Source organism: Homarus americanus, unplaced genomic scaffold (assembly GCF_018991925.1).
Source record: "Homarus americanus isolate GMGI-L3 unplaced genomic scaffold, GMGI_Hamer_2.0 scaffold34921, whole genome shotgun sequence".
Lineage (NCBI taxonomy): Eukaryota > Metazoa > Arthropoda > Malacostraca > Decapoda > Nephropidae > Homarus > Homarus americanus.
Genome location: NW_024741901.1, coordinates 17,465,267 through 17,488,870, shown reverse-complemented (window position 1 = coordinate 17,488,870; position 23,604 = coordinate 17,465,267). Strand labels below are relative to the sequence as shown.

Here is a 23,604-nt window from a genome sequence, read left to right as displayed (position 1 = left end):
TTCTCCCCTAGTATGATGTATTTCTCCCCTAGTATGATGTATTTCTCCCCTTGTATGATGTATTTCTCCCCTTGTATGATGTATTTCTCCCCTAGTATGATGTATTTCTCCCCTTGTATGATGTATTTCTCCCCTAGTATGATGTATTTCTCCCCTAGTATGATGTATTTCTCCCCTTGTATGATGTATTTCTCCCCTTGTATGATGTATTTCTCCCCTTGTATGATGTATTTCTCCCCTTGTATGATGTATTTCTCCCCTAGTATGATGTATTTCTCCTCTAGTATGATGTATTTCTCCTCTAGTATGATGTATTTCTCCTCTAGTATGATGTATTTCTCCCCTAGTATGATGTATTTCTCCCCTAGTATGATGTATTTCTCCTCTAGTATGGTGTATTTCTCCCCTAGTATGGTGTATTTCTCCTCTAGTATGGTGTATTTCTCCTCTAGTATGACGTATTTCTCCCCTTGTATGATGTATTTCTCCTCTAGTATGATATATTTCTCCCCTAGTATGACGTATTTCTCCCCTTGTATGATGTATTTCTCCTCTAGTATGATATATTTCTCCCCTAGTATGATGTATTTCTCCCCTTGTATGATGTATTTCTCCCCTAGTATGATGTATTTCTCCCCTAGTATGATGTATTTCTCCCCTAGTATGATGTATTTCTCCTCTAGTATGATATATTTCTCCCCTAGTATGATGTATTTCTCCCCTTGTATGATGTATTTCTCCCCTAGTATGATGTATTTCTCCCCTTGTATGATGTATTTCTCCCCTAGTATGATGTATTTCTCCCCTAGTATGATGTATTTCTCCTCTAGTATGGTGTATTTCTCCCCTAGTATGGTGTATTTCTCCTCTAGTATGATGTATTTCTCCCCTAGTATGTTATATTTCTCCCCTAGTGTAATGCATTTCTCCCTTACAGAAAATACGTAACATCGGGTACAAAATAAGATACAAATACATAAAATAAGCTACAAAACTTTTGGGGTTGACTACAGACCGATTAAAATACAGCACAAAATCCCTGAATAAAATGACTTACGAAATACTGAGAATAACACGACGGCCCTAACACAGGGTACAGTATACAGTACTTACATGGAGTACATAAATACATAAATTAGGATTATTTGAATAGGGCACGTAATCCCTAAAATTGAGTACAAAATCCCTAAAATTTAGTACAAAATCCCTAAAATTGGGTACAATATCCCTATAATTAAGTACAAAATCCCTAAAATTGAGTACAAAATCCCTCAAATTGAGTACAAAATCCCTCAAATTGAGTACAAAATCCCTAAAATTGGGTGCAAAATCCCTAAAATTGGGTACAATATCCCTAAAATTAAGTACAAAATCCCTAAAATTGGGTACAATATCCCTAAAATTAAGTACAAAATCCCTAAAATTAAGTACAAAATCCCTAAAATTGGGTACAAAACACTTTAAGACGCAACATTAGGGAGTGTTTATGATCGTCCCACACAACGTCGTTTAGGGATGGGTGAAGGAGTCAAGTACTTTTTTTTTTTCCTATGAATTGTTGCCGTGTCTACATTTGCATATATCCGTGTTGCGCTTTATTGATGATGGCAGCTAGGTCGTTTATACTCGGGTTACGTCTCGGCAAGATGTGATTTTTTTTTTTTTCGTCGGAAACTGATGTTTGATATCATTTATGGTATGGATGGGTTAGGTTAGGTTAGGTGAGGTTAATTGAATGTGTGTATAGAGCTGTGTGTTTAGGTTAGGTTAGGTTAGGTTAGGTTAAGTTAAGTTAGGTTAATTGAATGTGTGTATAGAGCTGTGTGTTTAGGTTAGGTTAGGTTAGGTTAAGTTAGGTTAATTGAATGTGTGTATAGAGCTGTGTGTTTAGGTTAGGTTAGGTTAGGTTAAGTTAGGTTAATTGAATGTGTGTATAGAGCTGTGCGTTTTTGGTGGAAGATGGCGGGGGATAACTGCCATTTTTTAGACCATTTGAAATTTTTTTTTAGATCTTCCTGTAGTTTTGCGGAGTCCTCGTCAAGTTTTGCCGAGTCCCCGTAGGTGTTTGACCCCTTAACAACCTTTGCCAACACCATTCACCTGTTGCAATAGTTATTAGCGTAGTTTCCTCTCCATCACTTGATACATTTTCGTAATTGTTTTCTTCTCTATCCCAGTATTCTATTAGTCTGTCTTTCTGTTTACATATCTACCATTTTGTTGGTTCCTGTCTTTGCACCTTTCGGAATGTCTGTATGTGTCTGCGCGGTGAGGGGGGGGGGGTGGACGGGTGAAGCAAGTCCTCGAACTATAATGTTTGTCTGTACCGATGAATACAATAAAAGTTGGGTCTTTGTCCGTCAGTCAGTCAGTTCGTACAGCAAAGTATTTCGTGTGTGTGTGTGTGTGTGTGCGGGGGGCGCCTGAGTCACCTGTTGGTTCACCTGGCCTTGATGACAGGTGTGTTGTGAGTCACGTGTTGGCCACACCTGGTGTTTGGGGCCGTCCCATCTGTATTACCTGGCAGCCGAGTCAGAAACAAGTCAAGGAATGTTACTTTATTAGGGATGGATAATAATAATAATAATAATAATAATAATAATAATAACAACAATAATAATAATAATAAAGTAAATATTTTCCCAATCTTACAAATGTTTCCTGGTCATGAGGTGAAAAACACAACTTGAGGAAATGAAGAAGAAAAGTGAAGACATGACGACGACAGGAGAGGTGAGGTGGCGGAAAGGATGCAAAGGTCATCATTGTACCTCCTGTGTCTCCTCCTACAGTACCCAGACACCCGCGTATGTTGAGGACGTGAAGCTTCACAGTCAGCGTCGATCATTAAAACTGTGCCGTGAAGCATGGCCTCGGACATCTCCCCTCCCCCCGCCACCCTAACCCCTTTCCCTCCCTCCCCCTCTTCCCGATCCACCCCACTTCCTCCTCCCCCCTTTTAGTATCCGCCTCTGTATTGCCGGCGCTGAAGGGAGATGATCAGATGTCATGGTTGCATTGCCAGAGTGAAAGAGGATGGGTAAGGGACTCACTGAACCATACATAGACCTGAAAGGAGGAGAGCATCTTCTTAACTTTGCAGCGATATCGTTAACTTGTTTATTCCTTGGAAGGATTTTTGTACTCGATTTCGTACCTTCTCGTAAAAGTTGTTGGTTTGATATTTCTGTAATTCGGGGTTTTCATACATCTTCGTAATTGTTTGTTGGTTAATTTAATATTGCTACCATTCTTGTTTACAGGATGTGATATGTAAACTAATGATATTACAGTAAACAGTGACTTTGTTAAGGGTCAAGTTAGTAGGCGAGAGTTAACACACACACACACACACACACACACATAATTCGTCCCACAACATGGAGGACCCCCACCCCCACAGTACCACAACCCCACAGCATATACCGACCCCCCCCTGCCCCCTCGCCTCAACACAGCCACATCGTCTGACACAAAAGGCGTAAGAACCTTGTTTATAACTTGGTGCTCCAGTGTGAGAATTAATGGTGGAAGTTGGTCACAAGACATGGTGTGTGTGTGTGTGTGGGCGTTATATTTTGGTCGCCATGTTTTGGTGGTTTGTCGGCCGCTGTTGGAAGGGGAGGAGGTTAGTGTGAGGATATGGAACGGCCTGACTTATCCTATCTTATCCTAACCTAAATTAATCTAAACTAAAGCTATCCACACGTCATCCACATCACCTTACAATACACTAACCAGATGTAACGATACGGTACTTGGGTGACTTTGGTTAAGTTAAATCTTGGCTACTTGGACTCGCCGCCTGCTTTCAGTAACTAACATTATGACTCATGGTTCAGTTATTATGGCCGTGGTACATTTGTTAACATTATTCACCCTCCAAATGTAATAAGAGTATCGTAATAAATAATGTTTGGTGTCCTGATATGATTCTTTTAAACCAGGTCTGACTGTAATGTTCTGATGTTATCGTTTCTATGGTGACGTTCAGGGAATATTACAGTGTTGTGGGGGGGGGTAAACATTGACAGTTAATTGCGTGATACAGAGAACATGTGATTAAGGAATATAAAAGAGAGATTATTTTTTGTTTTAATAATTTTATGCAAGTTCACTCGTACATAAAAATAAATAATATGTATTGAAATAGAGGGGTGGGAGAGTAAAATATAGGGCCGTGGAAGGGGTTTGACAGTTTACCATAGTGACTCCTTGCAGCCATCAGAGAGAACGAAGGGGCCACTACAGCCTGACGCCACTCTCTTGCTAGACTACCCATATTCTACGTCGAATTTGAGGCAAGTTACACGAGAAATCCATTATTGGCGGCCCTTGTGTGATATTATACTCCTGGACATTTGAAAGAGAGATTTTAGTCAATGTGAAATTCTATTCTGAATAAAGAAAAATGTATCAGAAGTGAGAGAGTGTGTTTGGCAGATTGCGATTTCATGTTTCTTATTGTTTTGTTTTTTCCTTTGACTTTGTCGTGTTTAGATGTGAATTTATATAATACGGTCATGATTTTATGGGAATATATATATTATATAAATTAGCTGTATTGAAATTTGTGACAATAATAACGACGAAATAGGAATAACGAGAAGAGGCGTCTCGAATAATAATAATAATAATAATAATAATAATAATAATAATAATAATAATAATAATAACTATAATAATAACAATAATCGCCTGTTTCAGTAATACGTCCTCCCATAATAACTATTATAAATGTTTATGATAATTACCAAGACAAACATATATACAGCGCCGTGGTCCCTGTAGCAACATAAACTCTGTTATTGGTACTATGTTGCAGTAAGTATGGCCAGTGTCCCGTAATAACTCTCACCACATTACTCTCATTAATTATCACTTTCACTGCCTCCCCTTCATCACTCTCACCACCTTCCTCCTCCTCACTCTCGCCCCCTCCCCCTCATCACTTTCACCACCTTCCTCCTCATCACTCTCACCCCCTCCCCTCATCACTTTCACCACCTTTCCCTCATCCTCTCCTCCCCCCTCATCATTCTCACCCCGTTACCCTCACCACTCTCACCCCCTTCCCCTCTCACTCTCGCCCCCCTCATCATTCTCACCCCTTCCCCCTCATCACTCTCACCCCCTTCCCCTCATCACTCTCACCCCCTTCCCCCTCATCCCTCTCACACCCCGTTCCCCTCATCCCTCTCACCCCCTTCCCCCTCATCACTCCTCTCCTTACCCATCATCACTCACTACTTGATTCATCACTCTCCTCTCTCTCTCCATCTCCCCTCTCCTCCCTTATCTCCCTCTCCTCCCCTTATCTCCCCTATCTCCCTCTCCTCCCTTATCTCCCTCTCCTCCCTTATCTCCCCTCTCTCCCTTATCTCCCCTCTCCTCCATATCTCCCTCTATCTCCTCTCTCCCTCTCTCCCTCTATCTCCCTCTCCTCCCTTATCTCCCTCTCCTCCCTTATCTCCCTCTCCTCCCTTATCTCCCTCTCCTCCCTTATCTCCTCTCTCTCCCTTATTGTCCCCCCCAGCATCGTCGTGTTGACACTGGCGGAGACGAGTTATGGCAAGTGATGCCCTGGTGAGTGGGTGGGTGGGTGGGTGGAGTGGTGACTGCGTAGGGGTGGGTGACTGCGTGGTGTGTAACTGCTGGGTGCTGGGTGACTGCGTGGGTGGGTGACTGCGTGGTGACGCTGCGTGGGAGGGTGGGTGCGTGTAACTGCGTGGTGCCTGGGTGACTGCGTGGGTGGGTGACTGCGTGGTGACTGCGTGGGAGGTGGGTGACTGCGTAGGAGGTGGGTGTGCGTGGGTGCGTAACTGCGTGGGTGCCTGGGTGACTGTGGTAGGTGGGTGACTGCGTGGGGCTGGTGGGAGGTGGGTGACTGCGTGGGTGACTGCGTGGGAGGGTGGGTGACTGACTGCGTGGGAGGTGGGTGACTGCGTGGGAGGTGGGTGACTGCGGTGGGTGACTGCGTGGAGTGGGTGGTGGGGAGGGGTGTGTGACTGGGTGGGTGCCTGGGTGACTGCGTGGGAGGGTGGATGACTGGGTGGGAGGGTGGGTGACTGTGTGGGAGGGTGGGTGGGTGACTGCGTGGGAGGGTGGGTATTTGGGTGAGTTTGTGGGTGGGAGAGTACACTTGTGGTTGATTGCATTGATGAAAGGATGGGTGCTTGACTGGGTGTGTTTGTGGGTGACTGGGTGGGTTTGAGGGTGATGGCTGGAAGGGTGTTTTTGTTTTTGACTGGTTGGATAGGAGGGTGGGCGGGTGTTTGATGGTTTTGGTGGGTGTTTGAGAGGATCAGAGGATGAGTGGATGGAAGGGTACTTGTGTGGATGGGTGTGTGGATGGGTGTGTGGCTGGGTAGGGCCGTGGGTGGAAGGTTGACTCAGCCCTTCTGCGACACCAATGACTTGACACTCCGCATGTTTATACGAGTATATATATATTTCTCTGCTGCAACAGGTAAGGAATTCAAACATGTATACCTTAATTAGGCCGATATACAAGGCAATGACTATTAACAGTTCAGGTAATTAATTCTTCACTACTAACTGAGTCAACAGTTGGCAGCCACCAGGGCCGCTACACCTGCCGCTCACCTGCCAACAACACACCTTCATGGTATTTCTTTTGTCAAGTTGTATTTAAAGTCTCACCTGTATGACTAACCCCCCCCACCCCACCACCCCCCTCTCCGCTGTTACACGGTATTCCAATGTTTTTTGGAAGGTTTTTATTATTACTATTATTATTATTATTATTATTATTATTATTATTACTATTATTATTATTATTATTATTATTATTATTATTATTATTATTATTATTATTATTATTATTATTATTATTATTATATTCTTCCTATATACCACTTATTCATTCACTGTGAACGACACACACAAACATATAATCATTTCATTCTCATATTAATTTAAAATCTAATAATTTAATTTAATTAGTATATTCCTAAGCATTAGATGTACAGTACAGCCCTACGTATGTTGTCAAGAGTTCATGATACAATTCTGAAAAATTGCTTGAACCTTTTAAAGTGCCTTGTTATAGTTAGCTCTGGTTACTGTGGTGATTACCTTACCAAATTGAGGAGAAATGCACATAAAGGTAGTTGAGAATTACCCCCAAAATATTATGAGATGTGTTGGGATGTGTGGAATGTGTAGATGACCTGTTGTGCGTAATATTACTACATGGACTGCTACTACTAACGTACTACTACTACTATGACGTGTACACATCCCCACCATCCTATACCTTCAGATGTCGTCACAGGAAAAAAAAATCATTGTGTATCTTCGCTTTAACTGTGTTACAATGTTGTTAGAGCCATCAAATAACACCCAAGACGTCGTACAGTTAGCGAAGAAAAGAAGGGAGAAAAAAAAAGTCATGACTAACGACGACCATAGATCCATCAACAACATGGGCCACTTCCTCTGTTATTGTAGCCGACGGGCCCCACCATTGAAACACACAGCAGGACTTCCTCGTTCCTCCCGCCATCTCCCTCTTGCTTCACATCCGCTATTATGCCGCCTCTCCTCCTCCTCCTCTCCTCCCATACAACATACCATCAAACATCCCACAGCTTTTTCCCTCCTTCCCCTACGCCTCACAACACTCCACCGGACCAACACGCCGCGACGCCAACATTCACTTGGGGGTAGTAGGAGGGGGATAGTAAGTTTCTTATCTCTGCACTACTTGTTTTTGGCAATTGGTCCCCCTACACAATGCCGCCGTCCTCTCCCCTGCCCCACGCTAAAACTAAGTTCAGGCCTAACTGGACTCCTCCGACAATGGGTACTTTCCAGCAGACATCCCAGCTATTCGCCAGACTGTCTCCTTCACCAAAAGGCTCCTCTCATACGAATGGCCGTGTCTGAGAGACGGCCCATTCCACCAGATGGACCCTTCCACCAGACGGTCTCTTTACACCAGACGGTTCCTTCCTTCAGACGGTCCCTTCCACAAGACGGCCCCTTCCACCAGACGGCCCCTTCCTTCAGACGGCCCCTTTCACCAGATGGACGATGGACCCTTCCACCAGACGGTCTCTTTACACCAGACGTTCTCCTTCCTTCAAGGTCCCTTCCACCAGACGGCCCCTTCCACAAGAAGGCCCCTTCCACCAGACGGCCCCTTCCACCAGACGGCCCCTTCCACAAGACGGCCCTTCCACCAGACGGCCCCTTCCTTCAGACGGCCCCTTCCTTCAGACGGCCCCTTCCTTCAGACGGCCCCTTCACCAGACGGTCCCTTCCACCAGACGGTCCCTTCCACCAGACGGCCCCTTCCACCAGAGGCCCTTCCACCAGACGGCCTCATCCACCAGACGCCCCCATCCACCAGACGGCCCCTTCCACCAGACGGCCCCATCCACCCAGACCGCCCCTTCCACAGACGGTCCTTCCACCAGACGGCCCTTCCACCAGACGGCCCCTTCCACCAGACGGCCCCTTCCACCAGACGGCCCCATCCACCAGACCGCCCTTCCACCAGACGGCCCCTTCCACCAGACGGCCCCATCCACCAGACGCCCCCATCCACCAGACGGCCCCTTCCACCAGACGGCCCCATCCACCAGACGCCCCCATCCACCAGACGCCCCCATCCACCGACGCCCCATCCACCAGACGGCCCTTCACCAGACGGCCCCATCCACCAGACGGCCCCATCCACCAGACGGCCCCATCCACCAGACCGCCCCTTCCACCAGACGGTCCTTCCACCAGACGGCCCCTTCCACCAGACGCCCCATCCACCAGACGCCCCCATCCACCGCAGACCCCATCCACCAGACAGACGGCCCCATCCACCAGACGGCCCCATCCACCAGACGGCCCCTTCCACCAGACGCCCCCATCCACCAGACCGCCCTTCCACCAGACCGCCCCTTCCACCAGACGGTCCTTCCACCAACGGTCCCTTCCACCAGACGGCCCCATCCACCAGACGGGCCCCATCCACCAGACGCCCCCATCCACCAGACGGCCCCATCCACCAGACGCCCATCCACCAGACGCCCCATCCACCAGACGCCCCCATCCACCAGACGGCCCCATCCACCAGACGCCCCATCCACCAGACGCCCCCATCCACCAGACGGCCCCATCCACCAGACGCCCCCATCCACCAGACGGCCCCATCCACCAGACGCCCCATCCAGCAGACGCCCCATCCACCAGACGCCCCCATCCACCAGACGCCCCCATCCACCAGACGGCCCCATCCACCAGACGCCCCCATCCACCAGACGGCCCCATCCACCAGACGCCCCCATCCACCAGACGGCCCCATCCACCAGACCGCCCCTTCCACCAGACGGCCCCATCCACCAGACGCCCCCATCCACCAGACGCCCCCATCCACCAGACGGCCCCTTCAACCAGACCGCCCCTTCCCCACCAGACGGCCCTTCCCACCAGACGGCCCCATCCACCAGACGCCCCCATCCACCAGACGGCCCTTCCACCAGACGGCCCCATCCACCAGACGCCCCCATCCACCAGACGCCCCCATCCACCAGACGCCCATCCACCAGACGGCCCCTTCCACCCAGACGGCCCCATCCACCAGACGGCCCCATCCACCAGACCGCCCCTTCCACCAGACGGTCCTTCCACCAGACGGCCCCTTCCACCAGACGCCCCCATCCACCAGACGCCCCCATCCACCAGACGCCCCCATCCACCCAGACGGCCCCATCCACCAGACGGCCCCATCCACCAGACGGCCCCTTCCACCAGACGCCCCCATCCACCAGACCGCCCCTTCCACCAGACCGCCCTTCCACCAGACGGTCCCTTCCACCAGACCGGCCCCATCCACCAGACGGCCCCATCCACCAGACGCCCCCATCCACCAGACGCCCCCATCCACCAGACGGCCCCATCCACCAGACGCCCCCATCCACCAGACGCCCCCATCCACCAGACCGCCCTTCCACCAGACGGCCCCATCCACCAGACCGCCCCTTCCACCAGACGCCCCCATCCACCAGACCGCCCCTTCCACCAGACGGCCCCATCCACCAGACCGCCCCTTCCACCAGACGCCCCCATCCACCAGACGCCCCCATCCACCAGACGCCCCCATCCACCAGACGCCCCCATCCACCAGACCGCCCCTTCCACCAGACGCCCTCATCCACCAGACCGCCCCTTCCACCAGACGGTCCTTCCACCAGACGGCCCCTTCCACCAGACGCCCCCATCCACCAGACCGCCCTTCCACCAGACGCCTCATCCACCAGACTGCCCCTTCCACCAGACGGTCCCTTCCACCAGACGCCCCTTCCACCAGACGCCCCATCCACCAGACTGTCCCTTCCACCAGACGGTCCCTTCCACCAGACGGCCCCTTCCACCAGACATCAGCTCCACCAAACACTCCCTTTACACCAAACTGTATTTCTAATAAACAATCCCTTTATCAGACCAACCCTCTACCTAAGGGCTCCTCCTCTCCACTAAGCCACCCTTTCATGAAATTCTGCCTCCCTCCTCTCCACCTCCTCTCCCTTCCTCTTCCCTCCCTTCCTCTTCCCTCCCTCCTCTTCTCTCCCCTTCTCTTCCCTCTCTTCCTCCTCTTCCCCTTTCTCTTCCCCTCTCCTCCTCCTCCTCTCCTCTCCTCTTACTCCGTATCTGTAATATTCTTGCTTAATAAATGTTCAATTGCAATAATTTTTCCTCGACAGGAAATACCCACCAAACAACAAATCCCAAAAACAAAAACTACTGAAAACCAAATCCTAGCCTCCAAAATTCTCATTTGATAAAATCCCTCAAAACCCCTAAAGAACCCCCACCCCACAAAAATTAAAAAAACACCCTCTCCCATACCACAAGGCCCTACTTCTCTGCCCCGTCAGAAGCGATGTCTAGATGGTGGGGTATTAGGACGTCTCCGAGCTGGATGCTGTCAGCCTTAAGCTACGGGGAGCGGCATGGCTCTAACACCCCTCCCCAACATTCACCACCCCTCCCCACTCCACCCCACCCATTTCCCCACTCCCACCACCCATCCCCTACTCCCACCCACCCATCCCTACTCCCACCACCCATCCCTGACCCCACCACCCTCTCCTTATCCCCATCCTGATTTTTGGTGTATGTGTTTTTCCCTTAAGAGACCCGGAGATTTAGGAGTCTGAATTCTCAATGCTACTACGTTGAATTTAAGTCTGTTTAATCTGATACCTGAGAACACATTTAACTGGTTGACATCTTAGCTATGACGCAATGATGGCCAAGATGATGTCGATTTGGTTCGAGGACCTGACTTAATACTTAAGCTGTACATCATGCAGAAGGGTAAATGACTTGAAATTGAACTAAGACTTTATATCAGTAAAGGGGCAAACGTATGTATAGTTAAGGTAGAGTCTGCAGTAATTTTAACACCATTTTGGATGAAGTTTTAGAACTTTAGCGTGAGTCCCGCCAGCTAGATGTGTTATTGTGTCTCCAGTTATGAGGAAAATTTAACATAAGAACTCTTGAGAATTTCGTTCGAGGGCAGCTTGAGGCAGAGTGCCCTCCCCGCCCGGTGTGGCCTCCATTGGTCCAAACACCCGTTGTATGATCTCCCTCACCCCTATGTGGTCCCTTGTATGGCCCCTGCTCACCCCATGGTCCCTGTGTGGCCCTGCTCACCCCATGTGGTCCCGTGTGGCCCTGCCCACCACGGTCCCTTGTGTGGCCCTGCTCACCCCATGTGGTCCTTTGTGTGGCCCTGCCCACCCATGTGGTCCCTGGTTGGCCCCACCCACCCCATGTGTCCTTGTGTGGCCTGCCCACCCTTGTGGTCCCTTGTGTTGCCCCACCACCCCCATGTGGTCCCGTGGCCCTGCCACCCCCATGCCCCTGTGTGTGGCCTTGCTCACCCCATGTGGGCCCTCCTGTGACCACGCTCACCCTCATGTGGCTCCTGTGTGGCCCTATCTGCCTCATGTGGCTCCCTGTGTGGTGTGTTTTATTTTCCAGTTTTTATTGAGTCGCATGTTAGCTGCTTGTGTTGAAGATTGTGTATAGTATTGTTGTGTGTGTGTGTGTGTGTGTGTGTGTGTGTGTGTGTAATATGATGCATCATTTTCATAATAACGTTTCAGTTATTGCTAAAGGGCTCAAATATTTTCTGCGCGATGAACATTGTTTCCAACTGTTACTACCATACACAACACGCTGTCCCATCGGAGTCATTATTTCACCACCACCACTAATACCACTACAACCACCACCACCACCAACCAATCCTACTACTCCACCATCACTGACGCCATAATTATTGATGGTAAGACCACTACCACCGTTGCCACTATCAAGCTGCAGCAAAAATCAATAGCTACCGTTGTCTTAATAACCACCAATAGCACCACTGTTATCCCTGTTGACTCAGACAATGGACAGGTGAGACAAAGATCTTATTGCCCGTAAACATAGACAGCCAGACAGCAGAAGACGAGTGTCCACATACAAAAAAGTAAAATAAGTTGCCTATGGTCAGAAATAGATGAACCTTTAATAGAAAAAATATAAAATCAATTTGGAAGTCACTGAGAATAAGAGGATAAAGTCTTCAAAAAATCGATAAACAAAGGAGAATTTTCTCACAAATCACTCTAGATTCTAGTTCCTCATGAGTCACTCTAGAAGAAGTTCCACGAGTCACCAAGAAGTACCTCATTAGCCACGCTGGAAAGATAATTTGTGAGGAATGGATTCAAACACCAAGACAAAACATCAGAAAAAAGGGCTTCCAGGAGGCATTGTGGACACGGAAGATGATGATGAAAATGACGATGAAAATGAGAATGAAAATTATAAAGAAAAATGATGATGAAAATGATGATGATGATGAAGAAGGCAGCGGAAAAAGGAATACACCAAACAGCAGCCTTAAGTCTTACCTCTGAAAGAAGTTGGGAACACAGTCTTGAGCGGCCCAAGGATTTTTAGTGTAGAAGAAAGATCTGATTGTGTACTGAGAGCAACATGAGAGCGTTGATTTCCCAGAGCAAGAGGAGGAGAAACTGGTGAAAAATATGAACCACATGAACATTAGACTCCTCTTAGTTTAATCCACGTAAGATTTGACCACTACTGCTAATCCAACTAACCTAACCTCTTAGTTTAATCCACGTAAGATTTGACCACTAACGCTAAGTTAATGCAAACTAACCTAACTTAGTCAAACCAAACTTAACCAAGCCAAATCTAGTCGCACTTCGCCTCTACCCACATCCACCAGTTAATTACCTCAATCACTGGAGAAATAAACTGTTACGGACACAACCTCAAAACAGTTACGGACACAACCTCAAATTATTACGGACACAACCTCAAATTATTACGGACACAACCTCATAAACTGTTACGGACTCGACCTTAAATTATTACGGACACAACCTCACTGGGTGGTACTGGTCAGCGATTAGTTGTGGCGGCAATAATCAGTGGGGACTTTTTTACTGTTTACACAGAAGCAAAATTAAAAATGCTAATGAGAAAAATATCGAGAGTATGAACTTTTAATATTAATAAAAAAAAATACACGATATTAAAAACAGGATCAGGGAATTGTGATATGACCAGAGGGAGTGCTGGTGTTGAGGGCTGTGGGCTGGTGTTGAGGGCTGTGGGCTGGTGTTGAGGGCTGTGGGCTGGTGTTGAGGGCTGTGGGCTGGTGGGGACTGCAGGCTGGTGTTGGGGCTGCAGGCTGGTGTTGAGGCTGCAGGCTGGTGTTGGGGCTGCAGGCTGGTGTTGAGGCTGTGGGCTGGTGTTGGGGCTGCAGGCTGGTGTTGAGGCTGTGGGCTGGTGTTGGGGCTGCAGGCTGGTGTTGAGGCTGCAGGCTGGTGTTGGGGGCTGCGGGCTGGTGTTGAGGCTGCGAGGCTGGTGTTGAGGGCTGTGGGCTGGTGTTGAGGCTGCGGGCTGGTGTTGAGAGGGCTGCGGGCTGGTGTTAGGGCTGCAGGCTGGTGTTGAGGGCTGTGGAGTGTAAACGCTACCGTGTTGTGTTCTCTTAGTACTGATGTAATATGTATAAAGGAACGAAGGAATATGTGATAATAATAATTGATAAAGTTAATAAGGAAAATGTATTGTGTGGAGTGAAGTGAAATAGGTAAAAATATATATCCAGATTATGTTAAATTAATTCAGGTAAATTTCTAGTTTAATTTGTGTGGTTTGGTAGAAGAAAAAAAAACTGAAGAACATTGAGATGAACTAACGAGATGATTGTTTTGATTGTCTTCGTCTTCTGATTGTTTTGATTGTCTTCGTCTCCTGATTGTTTATGATATGTTTTTGTTTTGTTATTAAGTTTCCAGCTTGGGGGTTTTTTTTACGTTTTTTATATTGATTAGTTGTTCTAAATTAATTATTCTTCATGCGATTTTTTTTCTTTGTTGTTGAAGTTTTGATACTTTTTCTGGTTAAAATTTCCTGGATTTTTTTTTTTATTTTTGATCCGTGTATATTTATTTTTTCTCTAAAGTTTCCCCTTAAGGTCAGGTCAACATTGGGGGTGAGGGTCCTGTGTGTTGAGTGTTATGTCAGGTATGGCAAGATCTTTGTTAATAATGTACTCGTATAATATACCTGTTCGTTTTCTGCTGTCTCTCTTAATCGTGGTTCTGTTGTTGGTGTCTCTTTGCTCCTCTTTTTTCTTCTCCTCCTCCTCCTCTTCCTCCTCCTCCTCCTCCTTCTGTATTTCCTGCTTTTGCTGTTACTATGTCCTCCTCTTCCTCTTCTGCTGTTCCTGCCTCCTCCTCCTACCTGCTTCTGCTGTTCCTCCCTCCTCCTGCTTCTGCTATTCCCTGTCTCCTCCCTGCTTCTGCTGTTCCTGCCTCCTCCTGTTTCTGCTGTTCCTTCATCCTCATTCTTCCTGCTTCTGCTGTTCCTGCCTCCTCTCTTCCTGCTTCTGCTGCTCCTGCCTCCTCCTCTTCCTTCTTCTGCTGCTCCTTCTTCCTCTCTTCCTGCTTCTGATGTTTCCTCCCTCTTCCTGCTTCTGCTGCTCCCCTCCTCCCTCTTCCTTCTTCTGCTGCTCCTTCTTCCTCCTCTTCCTGCTTCTGATGTTCCTCCCTCTTCCTGCTTCTGCTGATCCCTTCCTCCTGCTTCTGCTGTTCCTGCCTCCTCCTGCTGTTCCTTCATCCTCATTCTTCCTGCTTCTGCTGTTCCTGCCTCCTCCTCTTCCTTCTTCTGCTGTTCCTGCCTCCTCCTCTCCTCCTCCTCCTGCTTCTGCTGTTCCCCTCCTCCTCCTCCTCCTTCTGCTGTTTCCTGCCTCCTCCTCCTCCCCTTCTTCCTCCTCCTCACAGCACTGCAGAGTCCCGAGCCACCTAACTGCCCTTGTCTAATCACTTGACAGTAGCGAGTGTGAATAGTTCTGGCAATTAGCGACCGGGAGGAGGTGTTCCGTGACCACTTGCCTCTACAACAGCTCGTTAATCCTGCCCGGCGGCCATTAAAAGGTCCCTGTTGACGCCTCCCGCAAGCGGTGGTGCGGCCAACTGGATGTGGTTTTATGATAATGGTGGTAGGTGTGACGTCCGCATGCGGTGATGTGACTAGCTGGTGGGTGGTGGTGCGATATTGGATGGGCGATGGGACGTCCGCATGCGGTGGTGTTGATGCTGTCATCTGTAGGTACTAGATTAATGGCTAGCACAGGAGTTTCGATGAAAAGTACATTATTTAATAAAGTACATGGTGCCCGTTTGACATACTCTTCTTAAACCTAACCTAACCTAACCTAACCATACCTTACCTTACCTTACGAAACTTAACCTAACCTCGTTAAATCTACCTAACTTACCAGTCGACGCTATAATCTGCTGTTTTCATCTTCACTTGTCCTGGATCTCTGTAGGAAGTTGTTATGGTTATATCAGCAATATTTGTGGTTACTTCAGTAGTATGTTGTGGTTATTTCAGCGGCATGTTGTGGTTATTTCAGCAGCATGTTGTGTTATTTCAGCATTATGTTGTGGCTATTTCAGCAGTATGTTGTGGTTATTTCAGCACGTATGTTGTGTTTATTTCGGCAGCATATTGTGGTTATTTCAGCAGCATGTTGTGGTTATTTCAGCAGCATGTTGTGGTTATTTCAGCAATATGTTGTGGTTATTTCAGCAGCATATTGTGGCTATTCGTATGTTGTGGTTATTTCAGCAATATGTCTTGGTTATTTCAGCAGTATGTCGTGGTTATTTCAGCAGCATGTTGTGGTTATTTCAGCAGCATGTTGTGGTTATTTCAGCAATATGTTGTGGTTATTTCAGCAGTATATTGTGGCTATTTCAGTAGTATGTTGTGGTTATTTCAGCAATATGTCGTGGTTATTTCAGCAGTATGTCGTGGTTATTTCAGCAGTATGTCGTGGTTATTTCAGCAGTATGTTGTGGTTATTTCAACAGTATGTTGTGTTTATTCGTACAGAATTCCGTGGTTATTCTAGCAACATATCATGGTTACATCAGTAGTCTGTTGCAGATTTTCCAATGTGTCGTAGTTAATCATATAAATATTAATAGTGTTTTCAGTGTCGGATTTTAGTGTTTACATCACGTACTCCAATATGTTCACATATACTCTCTCGTTTACCCGACATATTCTGAATTCATGTATACAAGATATACACCACTGTCCTGTCTCTCATACATAAACAGGTAAACATGGTACCTGAGTTCTGCCCGGCTCATGTCTACAGTTTGTTACGTTTTTTGCGGAATCGGTTATTTTACACCGTAAATTTGCGAAATAACTTACAGATAGACAGCCTAACCTAACTAACCTTATGGTTAGGTTAGTTAGATTAAAAGTTAGGTTAGGGTTAGGTTAGGATGGCTCGTGTAGATTGATACACAGTTAAAGTCCTATTCTTTTTTTACTTTGGTTAGCCTGTTTGTAAATTATTTTGCAAATTATCAATATACATGCCGGAAATTTTGCAAAATGACCAATTTCCTGTAAAAAAACCCAACATATACATACGCATACATTTCAGCATGATGTATACCTGTTTTCTGGTGGGGAGAGTAGCGGTAGCTTAGTATGGCAGACACATGTAAACAAGACAACGCATTTCTCTCTGCATGTTGGTTCAGGTAGTAACAGTTTGTGTGTCCTGCAGATGTTAACAAGGTGTGTGGGAGCAGCTGAAGGAGGGAGGGTGGTCACGTGGTACTGAACAGACCTCTGATGATGTATAAACAGCAAATGCAGGGCAGCTTGCGACTGATACCTCCTCTCGCCCCGCCCCGCCAGCCACCACTACCTTCCACTACAAGCCTTTGATCTCCCATTGCTAACTGACCCCCGCACCCTCACTACCCCCCTACCCCCATCACTTATGACCCTCAATACCCACCTCACCACCCTGCCCCCTTACCACTTTTTTTTGTAGAGAGGAGGGGTGAAAGATTAGAGGTGGGGGAAGGAAGTTATAGTTCGGAATTGAAGAAATATAGGAGGGAGGAAGAGGGCGGGCTGGCGCCCACTAGCCTAGCACAGTGTGTTGATTTGTGTGTCATGAGTTAGTTTTGTCTGTCGGTACAGGCACTAGACATCCTACCCTATCCCATACATGGGTGTTTTAAGGGCCTTATTTCATATTTCGTTGTCTATTGGTACCGCTCTTACCTTCGCAAGCAGATGTCACGGGTTCGATTCCCGGGCCGGTGGATTGTTTTGGACTGCCTTTAGTCCCTGTTCACCCTAGCAGTAAAGTAGGTACCTGGTGTAAAATCGTTGCAATTCGTATTCAGGACAAGTTGTTGAAGCTTCCAATAACTTGATGACATAAAACCATTGACTCTTCAGGCTTCTATGTCCTTGATTCTTCAGGCTTCTTAGCCCTTAACTCATGAGACATAAAGGCAAGCATGAACTTAGCATGCTTCTGTTGGGCGCTGTAAGCTTCCTTTACCTTGCACAAAGATGTAGAATGCCCAATAAATAATAATAATAAAAAATAGTATATATTGCCTGGCCGTGTAGATCGGGGTGGTAATGGACCTTTTGAGTTGGTAACTTTTTGAGGAACCATGTATGGTTGTTGTCGTTATCTGTGGGAGTCTTTGAAGGAGTTCTTGCTCTGATCGTTCTATCTTTTGCCAGATTCTGCTGGCCAGGGTGTCCTTCTCTGGTTGGTGGGTTTATTCTCAGGTCTCTATGTATCTCGGCTGTGGTTCTGGTGAAGGGTATCTTTCACCTTTTGACGAATCTTAGGCTTCATTTTAGACCATCTGTAATTTAATATTTGAGTGGTGCTCATAGTATGAAAGTATTGCTGGGTAAGTTAAATCGGTGTGATAAATGATGTCACGGCGGAGTTATTATTTTTTCTCAGGAAGCGCTTTAAAACGTTATAGTTTTCTCACCTCTCTTCTCGCCCTTTCCTTCCTGGTGTGGACATGGTGGGAAGTAACCTGTTGTGGAGTGGATATACAGTATATGCAGGCCCAGGAGAGGTGCCTCTGCTTTGTATTCTATCTGGGCATTATTGTTTACTAATGGATGGGTTTCCTTCTGCATAAGGGTATCACTATCCTGACCCCTCACCACCTCCTGATCCCTCACCATCCCCTGACACCCTCCTACCCTCTGCCTCACCACCCCTTGACTCTTCACCCCCTGATCCCCACCCCTGACCCCCACCACCCCCACCCCCACCCCTGACCCCATCACCCCCTCCCCTCACCCCTCAGCCATGGAGTTAGTGTTACACCTCAATGTCTTGCTGTCACTCGATGACGTAACGTCTTCTTAACTGGGTTACTACCATTTATTGTTACGGTGTTTAATGTTACTTTCATCACAGTTAGCAGTCCGTGACCTCTGTGTGTGAGAGTACTGATGGGGGTGAGGGTATAAGAATGGGTGAGAGAGGAAAGGAGGAGGAGAAGGAGGAGGAGCAGGAGTGAGGGGAAGAGGAAGATGAGGAATGGGAGAAGAGAGCAGGAGGAGAGGAGGAGGGATGGAGGGAAAGGAAGGACAATAAGAGGAGGATGAGGGAAGACAATTAGGGGATGGAGGGAACAAGAAGGAGATAGGAAGGGAGGGGAGAAGGACATGGGGCAGGAGGAAGAGGAGAAAAAAGAAGAAGGAAGAAGAAGGAAGAGAAGATGGAGGAGGAGGATAAAGACAACAAAGAACACATCCAACATGACCAAGACTGACTGGTGACTCCATGCCCGGATGGGTCCGAACTAGCTCCATCATCATGTTGAGAGATTAGGAACCCAGAGGAGCCATTGAGGCGGTAGCCATGACCAGTGCCAGATGTAAATGTTACGGAGATGGCTGCTATTGGCCTGGATAGATAGATAGATAATAGATTTTACAGACAACCCACAGACAGAAACAGACAAATAGATAAGTAGATATATAGATGGGTAGATGGATATAGATAGATAGACCAAAGATATTCAGAAATCGTTACACCTACATTGATCCATAGCTTGACTGTGTGTGTGTGTGTGTGTGTGCATCATAGATTATAAGGGTTTTACACACACGACACACCAACCCCACACCACCCCACACCCCACCCACACCCTCACACCACCACCCACACCACCTCCACCCCAACACCACCCCACCCCACACCACCCCACCCCAACACCACCCCACCCACCACCACCCACCCACCCCACCCCACCACCACCCCACCCCACCACCCACCCCACCCCCACACCACCCCACCCCACACCACCCCACCCCCACACCACCCCACCCCCCACCACCCCACCCCTACACCACCCCACCCCACACCAATCCAACCTACACCACCCCACCCCTTACCACCCACCCACCCCTACACCACCCCACCCCTACACCACCCCACCCCCACAATTAATTCCCCACCCTACACCCCACACCTACTACCCCAAAACACAACACAGCACTGACCTAAAAAACAAAAGAAACCCTAGCGCAAATCCACAACACAGGAGAATAACAGTGCCTGATGACCCGAGGCTGGACAATGGGAGTTTAGCCAATGAACGACGGCCATAATGATGAGGTACTAATCTTAATGGATATGACCAATCAGCAGTTAACGGCGGCAGCAAGGCTGCACGTGGGATAACGACCAACCGTCACCGACCAACCGTCACAGGGAGGAGCGCCACTTTGAAAATTCAAATATCAAGTTTAAAATAACAGAAGACGTGCTACCATCTGTGTGTGACTTCATATTTCAAGTTGCAATGAATAAAGATTGTGGTATTAAGATTAAGAATTGTACTTATTGAAAAGAAAAAGTATATATTATAGGAAAAACACGTATTAAATATAATAACTTGTTGGTAGAATTATAACGGAACATCCAACGGGGTTACACCACTTAACCCTAGTATTATTTTTGCCCTCGCAGCTCATCTCTAAAATCCTTTTGATTCACCAAATAAGCCGCACAATAAATAATATTTGTTTTCATTATATGGTCAGCAAATCTGTTGGTTGAATGAGTTAATCCTAATGGTGTTAAAGAAAGAGAGGTGTGTGTGTGTGTGTGTGTGTGTGTGTGTGTGTGTGTGTGTGTGTGTGTATAATAATACAAATTAACGGTTTATTGAAAAATTGCAGCCGAAGGCTGAAAATACACATTGGACATAAATGACTTATTACATACAGGTTTAACAAAGCCTCTTCATAGAAAGGTAAAGGAACACACACAGAACACACAGATTAATGTAGGAGGAACAGCAACTGGTAGTAGCTCCTCCCAGATGGTGTTAGGAGAACTCACGTGGTGTGAAGTTCCCCAGATGTTGTTATGAGGACCTCATGCAGTAATTCCCGCAGATGGTGTTAGGAGGAACTCACGGTAGTAGTTTCAGATGTTGTTATGAGACCTGGTGTTGTACTCCCTCGCAGATGGTGTTACGAGGGGCCTCATGGTGTAGTAATTCCCTGCAGATGGTGTTATAGGACTCACGTGGTGTAGTACTCACAGATGGTGTTATGAGGGACCTCACGTAGTTAGTAATTACTCACAGATGTGTTATGAGGGGCCTCACGGGTGTAGTAACTCCTCACAGATGGTACAGAGGGACATGTGGTGTAGTAATTTCACAGATGGTGTAATGAGGACTTGACGTGGTGAAATTCTCACATATGGTGTTATGAGGGACATGTGGTGTAGTAATTCCTCACAGATGGTGTTATATGAGTGAGTCCCAGGCCTTCCTATCAGATGGACCAACACATCGGTGGTTGTTGTTGGGTCTGCAGAGATGTATCACTGGGTACATGGGACCTCACTGTGAAGAAGTGCACTGGTATGACTGTTATTGTTGAGTTGTTTCACTGACTTAGCACTGTTCACCACTGTTCACCTCTTGCTTAACACTGGTTCCGTTCTCTTTCCTTAAATGAAATTGTAACTTCTGGCTAGAACTTGTTGATTCCGGTGGGGAGGAGGGTTCAGGGAGGGGTTGGTATGGGCCATCTTGTCAGTTGACCTGGCTGCTCCTGGAGAGGAAAGTGTTAGGTACGTCTTGACCCTTCTGGTATCAAGGATGAGAGAGAGAGAGAGAGATGAGTTGTCGTACTAGGGTCTGCAGTACAAAGAATTTCCCCACACCTTAAATTGCAGTATAAATGTGGCATTACTGAATGGTAACATGTGTCACTTTCAAGTTGCAACACCATTAATTACAGTACACAAGTAGCCATTCCAATGTTTACAGCAACAAAGGCACAACAACAGACTTCACATTGGCTGCAGACAATGGACTACACCACCAAAGACTGCAAGACATGCTGACTACACCACCATGGGTTGCTGCTGTGGCTACTCAATCAAGAACAGCAACACCGATGATTGCAGGGTCAGTTACACCATAAAGAGCCACATAACAGCCTAGACCGATAAGAAACACAAACCCTCAAAATGCTAAGTTTCTCTTCTAGGGTACATGTTTGGAAGGTTTACCACAACGTCGACCCTCCCTGACCAATCTCGCAGGCGAGGGTCGACGGTAAACAAGTGATTGTCTACCAAAATTAACTCGAACCAGAAGTCCCTCAGGATGGCGACGAACCATCTGAGTTGTATTAATGTATTACCGGCGACGGACAATGAACGCAGGTGTAACGAGGCAGGAATAATACAGTATTGCATTGTGTCTGCCAGTTGGGTGGAAGGGCACTACTACCAACAGGGTTCGGTACAGGTGTTTCAATAATAAAACTAACTTTCGTAGAATCATAGCCTTAGCATAGGTGGTTTAAGTAATGGAAATAATAGACACAATTAATTTGTAAGCCACCAGCTTGTGCTCTACAACAACGACAAAATTCGTGTTTTGTGCATTATTACAAACCCTTTGTATTTACAAACCATCCACCTGCAGAGCCCAGTAAAGATGGTTCATGTAGAAGTTACTCACTGTATTGTTCGAAATGTCAACTGCCAGGGATCAATACAGCAATTACAGTAACAATTAAACGATTGGATGCTGAATTACGTTCAAAGAGTTGAAACATGGGAATGGAGCATAGTATTCATTAGCCATCACGTAAATGGAATTTTATTCCATCGAAGTTGTTAACAAACATACTGCCGCTAGTAAATGAGTCACTGAATGTTGAGTTCAAATAAGTCTGAATAGTGAGTGAATCATCAAACACAGAGTCGCGTTTTGGGGGTTCCAGACATGATCAGATATACGAGATACTGAAGTGTGTTATTGTATATAATGTCCGTATAACATCATAATTATGGACTTACCTTTATCTGGATGTTACCCGATTGTGAACCTCCTCTTGTCTCCTGTTTTGTAACCCTATGTCTGTCATAAATCTTTCTTAATTATTCATGAGGATGCACACACACACACACACACACACACACACCACACACATACACACACACACACAGGACACACACACACACACACACACACAAGGACCTGAGTACATTTTATCGTCCATCCCACCTTGTTGATCCAAGAGGCCCTCCCAGCCCCTGCCCCGGCCTCCCCAAGTCCCAAGGATGGATGTCTTCTTCTAGCGCTTTCTTATGTACACATTGAGAAGTGACTTGGGTTCCCACAGTCCCCACACACACTCTTGCATCCCTCATGGCACAATCCCCATCCCCACACACTCTCCCCTCTCTAGCACCTTCCCGTCCAAAGTCCTCCACATCCCCAGCACCTCTCCACCTAAACCTCCTCATCCCTTCCTCCTTATATCTTCCAATGGCCACCTCTTCTCTTGGTAATTCAGAGTCTTCTGCACCGAGACCTCCCCGCCCATATCCTCGCCTGCACCTACCTGTCGGATCCTCACTCACACCTCCCAGCCCATCCCTCACATTCCTGAACCTCCCTGCACCTCCTCGCCCATCCTCATCCTCGCACCTCCCCATCCAACCTCACCTCCCTGCACCTCCCCGCCATCCTCATATCCCTGCACCTCCCATCTCACCCTGCCCTCTTTGACATTTTTTCCGTTGATCCGTGTCTTGGTCTCTGCAATTCCCCAGTTGGGTAACAATCATGTCTGGGTCTGTTCCTCCCCTGGTGTTCAAGTGTCTCCTGTCTCTCTCCTCAGCACACCTCCTCC

The 23,604-nt window shown here is 47.2% G+C and overlaps 2 protein-coding genes across 2 annotated transcripts; one reads left to right on the top strand and one right to left on the bottom strand.

Annotated features, from left to right (window-relative positions):
- The first annotated feature begins 7,897 nt into the window (after positions 1-7,897).
- Positions 7,898-10,444, top strand: LOC121876135 (basic proline-rich protein-like). The gene has a single exon (XM_042381072.1). The coding sequence runs from the start codon at positions 7,898-7,900 to the stop codon at positions 10,442-10,444; it is 2,547 nt and encodes an 848-aa protein (XP_042237006.1).
- A 2,230-nt stretch (positions 10,445-12,674) lies between these two features.
- On the bottom strand, positions 12,675-23,391 carry LOC121876134 (mucin-1-like). Its single transcript, XM_042381071.1, has 5 exons — positions 23,354-23,391; positions 15,839-15,886; positions 13,618-14,010; positions 12,936-13,058; positions 12,675-12,720 (listed from the first exon to the last, which is right to left on the bottom strand). The coding sequence occupies exons 1-5, from the start codon at positions 23,389-23,391 to the stop codon at positions 12,675-12,677; spliced, it is 648 nt and encodes a 215-aa protein (XP_042237005.1).
- Positions 23,392-23,604: the final 213 nt, after the last annotated feature.

Excerpts from the sequence above, each read along its gene's own strand:
- LOC121876134 (XM_042381071.1), bottom strand. The coding sequence starts at position 23,391 with ATGAGGATGGGCGAGGAGGTGCAGGGAGGTTCAGGAAT. Across the intron at positions 15,887-23,353 it reads GTGCAGGGAGGTTCAGGAAT|AGATCCAGGACAAGTGAAGA; the intron begins GTGAGGGATGGG and ends AACTTCCTACAG. Across the intron at positions 12,721-12,935 it reads GTTCCCAACTTCTTTCAGAG|CGTGGCTAATGAGGTACTTC; the intron begins GTAAGACTTAAG and ends TTATCTTTCCAG.
- LOC121876135 (XM_042381072.1), top strand. The coding sequence starts at position 7,898 with ATGGCCGTGTCTGAGAGACGGCCCATTCCACCAGATGGACCCTTCCAC.